The sequence below is a fragment of the Galeopterus variegatus genome, unplaced genomic scaffold (assembly GCF_000696425.1).
Source record: "Galeopterus variegatus unplaced genomic scaffold, G_variegatus-3.0.2 Scaffold3308, whole genome shotgun sequence".
NCBI classification, from domain to species: domain Eukaryota; kingdom Metazoa; phylum Chordata; class Mammalia; order Dermoptera; family Cynocephalidae; genus Galeopterus; species Galeopterus variegatus.
In genome coordinates, this window is record NW_007729419.1 from 131,218 (window position 1) to 140,944 (window position 9,727).

The window sequence follows — 9,727 nt, forward strand, 5'->3', positions numbered from 1 at the left end:
CCCGCACCCAGTTTTGGCGTGTGTGAATTTATTTATTTATTTTTAGCTTCCACCAATAAGTGAGAACATGTGGTATTTCTCTTTCTCTGCCTGACTTGATTCACTTAATATAATTCTCTCAAGGTCCATCCATGTTGTTGCAAATAGCAGTATTTCATTCGTTTTTATAGCTGAGTAGTATTCCATTGTGTAGATAAACCACATTTTCCGTATCCACTCATCTGATGATGGACATTTGGGTTGGTTCCTGCCTCAGTATTTTTTACACATGCTGGTGTCTCATGATGCCAGCCATACAGTTCATGTATCCATTCCAGTGGTTATGGTGTTTGGGCTTTTTCAAGTTTATTTTTTCTCTTGTGAAGAATATTGTTGCTATCATCTTTCTATCAGTGTGCAAGTGCCAACGCATTATAAATTCTCAGATCATTAGAGAAAAATTGTTGTTCTAGAATGTGATCAAGTTTACATTTACAGGATATAGCAGTGGAGAGTATTGATTGACTCCTCTTCCATTTGTGCCTATTTGTTAGCGATGGTCTTCCACGTTTGGGATTATCTAATTGACTAAGTTTTGTCCTTCTAATTAGTGGGACTTGAGATCTACTTGACATCTTATTTGGCTACTAACTCTACTAAAGATACGGACTTTTATATATATGTGATTTTTCATTTTCTGTTAAATATGTTTTCTTTATTTTTTCACTTTCTGATGTTTAATCATTGTCACTCTGGACGTAAATCCTTTTATATTGCATGTATCGCAGATATTTTCCCTCCACTTTATTGTCTTTTACCTTCCATAATGTTAATGTATTTGAATCTGTCAGTCTCTTCCTTTGTGGCTTACCCTTTTTCTTATATGAGAAAATTCTCCATGTTTTTGCATCAAGAAAAAAAAAATTGCCTGTAACTTGTGTTCTGGTCTTATCTTTTGTTTATAAATCTACAGTAAATTGGTTATTGTTTATAGAATAGAAAGAGATACAGTATACTTTTCAAATTAGATACCAGTGTTTCTCTACTCCTTGTGTTAAAGTGTTGGTGATGTTTGCCAGTGCTGTACAATGCCTGTTCTATCATTAATCAACTTTTTATATAAACCCCAGACCATTGGAGACTCCAATGGTCTGTTGTTTATCTTGGGCTGTTTGTTTATCTCCATGCTAAATCTGTACTATCTATAATATGATATTTTTAGAATCCTTGATATATGTTAGACAACCCATTCCCTTTTTTGTAAGAAAATTTTGTGTGTTGTTAGACATTTATTTTTCCCATTAGGTTTAGAGAGGTACTTTTTGTTGACTCTTAAAAAGTGTCTTTTTGAGATTTATGGAATTTTAAAAAATATTTTGTGAGTGGACATCTTGGGGACAGTGAATTCTTTCAAAGAATGTGTGTCATCTTTCCTCTTGTTTCATTTTGTTTTCACATTTACACAATGGAATGTAATCTACTGGCTGGTCAGGAATCATTTTCTCCTGAAATTGGGGAAGTGGGTATTTTTTTTTCTTTTGGAAAAATACACTTCTAAACCCTTCATGTATTTTCTAATCAAGGGCAAATTCACTGTCAAAATACTGTGGACGTCAGTGAAATGCTTTGGAGGTTGCAACTCCTAACCTATTCAAGTTCAGAAGAGCTTCTCTGGAATCTTGTCTTAGTATGCTTTTGTATATATGAAAGTACTTCAAAATGTATGTGGCAAGTAGAATTGAAAGATGATATGAATCTTTCTCTCAACTTTGTAAAATACCTTCATATGCTAAAACAATGGGCGGAAAGCTGCCTTGAGGCTCAGGAGATAGGAATTTTGCATAGATCTTAGGTGCCATGCCCTCTTTTTTATGCTCTACTTCTTATCTTCCCAAGAACTTTCTAGCCCAATAAAGTGGGACAGAGAGAAAAAGGAAAATAATCTGTGATAAATATTACACAAACAAGTTAAAATTAATACATTTGCAGAGGAAAATTTTAACTCATCCAGGTGAGTCTGACTACTTCTAATGGCCTGCTGTCCTTCGGGAAAATATGGTCAGCTGGACCTCATAACAAGTAGGATTTCTACAAGCCTTCTGACCTCTCATGCTTGGAGAAGGGAATACATGAAAAAGCTTCCACTTCTTCAGTGTATATTTGTTCATTGAAACCTCATTCAGACTTTACCCTGTGCCGCATGGAGTTCTGTGTGATCTGGTCAGTAGTAAGGAAAGAAATGGAAGAGATTTTCTCACAAGGAATCGTGGTCTTAATATGTGTGTCATTTGTGTATTATTTCCTTCATTTTTCCAAGGTGAACGAGATGCTTCCATTAGAGAACAATAAGACTCATAGCACCCACAGTAAAAATGTAAAGATCAGTTTCATGTTTTCATGGTGCTACGAAATTTATGAGGAAGTGAGAATGTACTCAGTTATGATTCTGATGACTTTATGTATTTATTATGAGAGATGTTTGGAGACTACAGAATTGTATCTGAACATTTTTGAGTTGAGTGTACATCCCTGTGTTATCTTCTCACCCTTGTCCTTTAAACATGTGGAATGTTTTAGGAGTCAGTGGCCTTTGAGGATGTGGCTGTCACCTTTACAGAAGAGGAGTGGGCTATGCTGGATCATTCCCAGAAAAAACTCTACAGAGATGTCATGGGGGAAATCTATACAAGCTTGACTTCTGTGGGTAAGGATGACAACATTCCTTCACTTGTCAATTATAGTGCATACATTTCTTACCCATCAAGGCAGTTCCACAGTTTGGAAGGTGGAAAGAGAATACTTTGGTGACTAAATCAGGCATGTTTGCAGTTCATCAAAAACATAGAATCTAATATTATTTTATTATTTGTAACAATTCATGATTTTTTTTGGTTGTGCAATTTAGGAAAAAAATGGGAAGAGCAGAACTTTGAAGATCAGTACAAAAATCACAACAGAAATTTAAGGTAATTTGTGTTCAGAAGATCTCGCATGTCCCACAGGAGAATCTTAATATGTCATAAAATTTTTAAAATAAATCACCCCAACATTAAATTTATTTGTAGAAAATGTTTACCAAAAATATATATTGAAATGTGACATAATTGTTGAGTGATTGCAAAACAGGAAAACGTATTGAGAAACTGCATATATAAATATCACTGTTTTGTTTGATAGATGTGGTCAAACTGTCCTGCAGACCATTCAGTCCATTCATTTTCAAACAATTCACACAGGGCAGAAAACCTACATTTTTTCTGATATTAGTAAATGTAAAATTGTCAACAAACAAACAAAATAAATAAACAAAATAATGTGCTTCTCGTTTTTTGCAGCAGTCATATTGTAGAGAAAGTCAGTGAAAGTAAAAGTCATCACTGTGGACAAACCTTCAGCCAGAATCCAACTCTAAACCTGAATGAGAAGAATTCTCCTGAAGTAAAACAATGTGCATGTAGATTATGTGAAAAAGCCTTCATATGTCATTCATCCCTGAATAGGCACATTGCATCTCTTACTGGACTGGAACCATATGAGAATCAGGAATATGGAGAGAAGGCATATAATCGTAAGCAACTTGGGAAAGCCTTGGGTTATCTCCACCCCTTTCAAATTTATAAAAGGACTCTCACTGGAGAGAAACCCTATGAGTGTAAGGAATGTGGGAAAGCATTCACTTTTCTTTCAAGTGTTCGAAGTCACATGGTAATACACACTGGAGATGGACCTTATAAATGTAAGGTATGTGGGAAAGCCTTTGACCGCCACAGTTCATTTCACATGCATGAAAGGGCTCACAATGGAGAAAAACCCTATGAATGTAAGCAATGTGGTAAAGCCTTTGGTTGGTCCAGTTCCTTTCGAAGACATGAAAGAACTCACACTGGAAAGAAACCCTACAAATGTAAACAATGTGGTAAGGCCTTTAGTTTTTTTAGTTCTCTTCAAAGACATGAAAGAACTCACACTGGAGAGAAACCCTATGAATGTAAACAATGTGGAAAAGGCTTCATTTCTCTCACAAGTGTCCGAAGACACATGATAGTACATACTGGAGAAGGACCTTATAAATGTAAGGTATGTGGAAAAGCCTTTGGCAGCCACAGTTCATTTCACATGCATGAAAGGGCTCACACTGGAGAAAAGCCCTATGAATGTAAGCAATGTGGTAAAACCTTCAGTTGGTTCAGTTCCTTTCAAAGACATGAAAGAACTCACTCCGGAGAGAAACCATATGAATGTAAAGAATGCGGAAAAGCCTTCATTTTTCTCGCGGGCATTCGACGTCATATGGTAGTACACACTGGAGATGGACCTTATAAATGTAAGATATGTGGGAAAGCCTTTGACCGTCCCAGTTCATTTCACATGCATGAAAGGACCCACAATGTGGAAAAACCTTATGAATGTAAACAGTGTGGTAAAGCTTTTGGTTGGTCTAGTTCTCTCCGAATACATGAAAGAACTCACACTGGAGAGAAACCTTATGAATGTAAACAATGTGGTAAATCCTTCAGCTGTTCCACTTACTTTCGACGGCATGAAAAAACTCATACTGGATAAGAATGCTAAATGTAAGGAATGTGGAAAACCCTTCCGTTGGTCCATATACTGACAAAGACATGTACAAATGTACACTGGATTGAAACCCTATCAGTTTTAAAAATGCAGGATGGTTTTAAGTTTTAACAAAGCCATGTGAAAACTCACACCGCTGTAAAACTTTATAAATGTCAGTAATATGAAAAGCATGATGGAAATTCAATTATATAATGCTCTAAAAAATTTACAACATGAAATGTGTTGTAAAATAATAAATATATTTATCAGTGCCTTATTTCTTAAAGTGGATCTATGGACTATTGATTTCTACTTTTGCAAAGAAACATTGAGGTGAGATAGTCCTGTAAGTAGTCTTTAAGCAATAGTACATGAGTTTAATAGTTTTGTTTTTAGGTGAGTTAATAAATGTTTTCTCATTTTGAATTGAAGTGTATTGTATCTATGGGAGAATTGATGTATATTATTAATATGCAGGTATGTTTACTTTTTATATACTTTAATTGTTCATTGACCAATGGACCATTTTTAAATGAATCTTTGTTAATTACTGAGGTTTTTGTACTGACCTATATGGCAGGTACTAGATACCTCTCATCTATTATATATATTCTACCATTATTTCTCATGGGAAAAATAACATTTAAAAAAATGGAGCAAAAAGCTTTATTCAATTTTTCTTCCTAATAAATAATTGGCATCAATTTAGAAGTATGTAATGTTGATTATGGAATATAAACTCAAGTGAATTATTATTTTTGTTTCTTTCCCTACAGTGTATTGGACACTATTTTCCAAAAGTAACTTAGGTAAAATGTATACATTCATTTACTTAGTAGCAAACTATATAATATTTTTTTTAAATCACCTTTTTGAGTCCAGTGAGTCCAATATGTTGAGGTAAGTTGTCAGAATAGAAACCTAGCAAGGAACAAAGGCAAGATCACTTTTCCAGTCAAAGCTTTCTTGCTCAGAGAGTATGTTTCTGATGCTAATTTATCAACATCCCTCAAATCCCAGGCAGTGTAGACTCAGATCATACAATATTAGGCACAAAAAATCCAGGCACTTTAGGCCCTGGATACAGAGGTATGAAACAAAATTTTGAAGTGTGGGTGCTTATAGTTCTGTGCAAAAGGGAGATGGTTAATAGATGGTAAACCTTTGATTTGTAAGACCAAATTAAGGGGTTTGAAGGAAAGTAAATGACATGCTACGTAATAGGAAGCTGGTATGTGTGTATATGTGTGTATGTCTTCTCTATGTAGGGTAGGGACATCGGTGAGGAAGGATTTCATCATTGATCCTGTTTCCACGTGTAGTACATCTTTAATACTTTTTCAGGAACTGCTTAGGTGTGGATGTAGACAATGCGGAGCAATACAGACAGCTTGCATTCCTTGCATAAGTCATGATTTTCCATGGAGATGAAAATATACATGTCGTTAATCTATATTTTTGCCATGGTTAAACGTTTTGGCTTCTGTCAAATGTGACCATGAGTTTGGACATGGTTGTCTGGGTCTTGAGACTTTCCATTGATTTGGGACACAGGTGTTCATGGTATCGGGGGGAGGGGGTTGTATTTTTTTTGTCAGCTGGCTGGCACAGGGATCTGAACCCATGACCTTGGTGTTACCAGCACCGTTGTGGTGTTTTTGTTTTAAGTTAACATGATTTGAAAGGATTTTGAACAGGCATTTTATGTTTGCCGTTATCAGTTTTCTGCTGCTTGGACTCACACAGTAGGTACCCATGGAGTCCTTCCTAGCTTGAGAAAGGGTTAAGGTCATCTCCACAGTGCTAGCCCATCATGGGTTTTTCCTGAGTGGAGTGATCGCTGTTCAAGTCTACTGTTATTTCCCAGTTAAAACACTGAAAAGAGTTACAAATTTTAGAGGTCCGTTGTTCAAACAATAGAGGTGAGCTCCAGATAGACAGTAACATTTTCAGTAGTATCCTAATTTAGTGGAAAAGTGTGTATACTTGATATCCTGAAACAAAAAAACATGTTTTTTTGTTTTGTTTCATTTTCTTTTAATAAAAGGAGTAGTTGGGAAGCTTTGTGTTTCAATGATGCCCAAAACTCCAAAATCTGTTTTGTTCTTCACAGGTATGATTACCATGTGTTTAGACTTCCAGCACACTTAATGGAAGGGGGTAGGGAAACATAACAGTTTTGTGTTTTATGACAAAGCAAAGAAAATCTAGACTCTGCTCATTTTTTAGTTCTAATGTTTTCTTTGCAATGTGTAGAGTTCTGATTTTATGATTTTTAATGTGATTTGATCTTGCCTGTCAAGCCATTCCTTCCATCTTACAAGTAAAGAAAGCTAATTGCAGAGAGTGTAGGGCCATCCTCAAACTCTTATAGCTCATAATAATGGAATTTGTCAGTGTGATGGCCGAAAGTGTGCCACCTTGTGACCTGGATACTGTCAAAAATTTTAAACTGAAAAGAACACTGGAAAATTTGCCTAATTATGTACATGTATGAATATGGCATCAAATTTTACAAACAGGGCTCATAATGCAACAATAATATTTTATTTATATCATGTTCTATTAAAGACAAAATTATAGGGACATAATCGAAATCTGTGATGAAGGATGAAGGAGTTTAATACACATGGGCACCAGATGTGCCTATATATGAGGTAATTCAGTGTTCTCCATCTTGATGGTTTTGTTATAATTGCCCATCTGTGAAATTTTACAGTTATGTTTTAGCACATGCATGTATTAAAAATGATAGAAAACAAACATGCTTTCATAGACCTATGACAATGTTAAACTTTTCTGTTTCTTAGTTTTTATGTTGCAACACTTCTTTCCACCACCAGGGAGTCCTTCATAGGAAGAGTTAAGGGACCCAGGAGAAAAGAACTCAGACCTTAACAGGCCTTTCTTGGGGCCTTATCTGATCTTAAACACCCTATAGGGCCACACCAACCTTCATCTCACAAACACAACTAAATAAAAGTGAGGCAGCTCCTGGAGTTTTACAGTTTACAGTAGATTCTTCAGGTTAAATCTTAGGGATTGCTGGGGTTCTGAAACATAAAGTCACTCACCACTGTTCTCCCCAAGTAGGATCTCCTTAGGTGTACCCTGATAATTGAGCATCATCAATATCATGTGTTTGTGTGACCAGTCTTGTAGCTATTTTGATCTCTAAGCTTTTCATTTCAAGCCCTCTCTCTCCCTTTTTCATGAAGAAATGTCTTTAAGAATGGACACCTGACCCATTCTCTGGAAAATTTCTCTACAGCAGCCCCAGGTGACTGTGAGGTGAGATGGTGGAGGAAGCAGTGGCAGAACCAACATCATTGGACTCTCACAACCTCAGCTACTGCCATCCTCTCTGCCCCATAGTTATTAGCTCAGCACCCACAAGCACAATCACACCATTGTCTCAGACCTGAAAAAAATCATGCTGTAAGTTTCCTCCTTAGCACTGCATTTGTTCTGTAAGTTTTGATATTTTGTGTTTCCAATTTCCTTTATCTCTAGTTATTTTCTGATTTTCTTTGTTATTTCTTTTTTGGTGCAGATGTTCTTTGAGTGTTAATTTTTCTAAACTTGTGAATTTTTGAGTTTTTGTTCTATTATTCCTAATGTCATTATGTTGAGATGAGAGGAAGCACTTTGTATGATATCTATTTGCATTTTTTAATATTATTTTTCTAAAATTTCATATTAATAGATCTTAATTGTTTTTATATTTTAATACTATAAAATTTACATTTATATTTGTATTTTTAAATACTTATTGTAATATTTTTATATTATTTATGATTATATGCTATTTTTATTATTTTTATGCAAAAGTATCTATTGGGACTTAATTAACCCTTGCCAATGCCTTTCACATATTGGTACATGTTATTGCCAGTATAATTAGGTAAGATATAGACATAAAAGTCATACAAATTGCACTGGACAAGGTATATAAGTATCCCTGTTCATAGGTTATATCATCTTTTATGTAAAACCAAAAGATTGCACAAATAAAAGTTTAGAACTAATAAATGAATTTTGCAAACTAGATACAAAGCCTATGTGCAAAAATTATTTACATTGTTATACATTAGCACTGAACAATGCAAAACCAAAAGTCAGAAAACAATTTTATTTGCAATGGCATTACAAAGAACACAACAGAAAATACACAACAATAAACAGCTACACTTGGATGATAACTAAAGGAGAGCCCTGGAGCACATCAAAGGAATAAAGGAAATACCAGTGAGCATGGAATCTCAGAATTGCCACATGGAGAATGGAAGGAAACACCTGGCCTCTATCATCCCATCCCCCAGCCAGGAGCAGCAGGGAACCAGGAAGAACTTCTTGCTGTGGGAAACAGGAAGCAAGAGGACCCCCGCAGCCCTCATTAACACCTTGAAAACCTACTGTCCTCATTACTAGGGACCCTGGCAGTCCTGACAGCAGCCCTCATCAACCCCTTGAAAACATATCATCCGCATCACTAGGGACCCTGACAGTCCTGAGGACACTACTTGGAGTCCATACAGTTGTGCTCCCCCATAGGAGCTGACACTGTGCCTCCCTCTATGCGGCTCATGTGCCTACTGCATCATCTTGGAGTGGGAACTGCTGCTGGGGGATGAGTGATACCCATTCATTCCAGAGACTAAGCCACCATTTAACTGACTTCCCCAAGCAGAGGTGAGAGCAGCAGTTACATCACTACCCTAAAGAACTAGTCAGTGATAGAACCACTCCACCAGTTTCTCTCAGTTGCAGCAGTGCCTCTCCCCCTCAGACTGGAATTGAAGCTTCAAAACTGCACACTCCTGCTTGGGGAATCTTTAATTATCTCTTCAGTAATGGCTGTGCCCTGTTCCCCAGGACTGAGCTGAAGGGGTGCATCACCCCCTGGGTAATTGTTTAGGCTGAGAAGCTGCTTGGCTGAGCTGCATAGCTGTGCATCCCAGGACTGATCTGTCACAGTTCATGTTCCAGACAAACAGAGCAGTGGCTGAGCTGAGATACCCTGCCCTGGGGGTTGAACAAGTCTTGTACTCTGCTTACCTGGAGCTGGACTATTCTAGAGACTGAGCTGCTGAGACTCCCCTTCTCCCTGAGAATGGAGTCAGCACTGTGTTGCTCCCTGCCCCTCAAGGCATAAGTAATAGTTGCACCCCACCATTCTGGGTTCTCG

General features: G+C 36.8%; 1 protein-coding gene across 1 annotated transcript in view; it reads left to right on the forward strand.

The window, feature by feature from the left end:
* The window catches only part of LOC103600336 (zinc finger protein 709-like), a 49,504-nt gene extending 44,279 nt beyond the window's left edge, over positions 1-5,225 (forward strand). Inside the window, 2 exon segments of the mRNA XM_008584605.1 lie at positions 3,609-4,538; positions 4,540-5,225. Of these exon segments, the coding sequence (XP_008582827.1) occupies positions 3,609-4,538; positions 4,540-4,642 (1,033 nt within the window). The 3' untranslated portion in view covers positions 4,643-5,225.
* Positions 5,226-9,727: the final 4,502 nt, after the last annotated feature.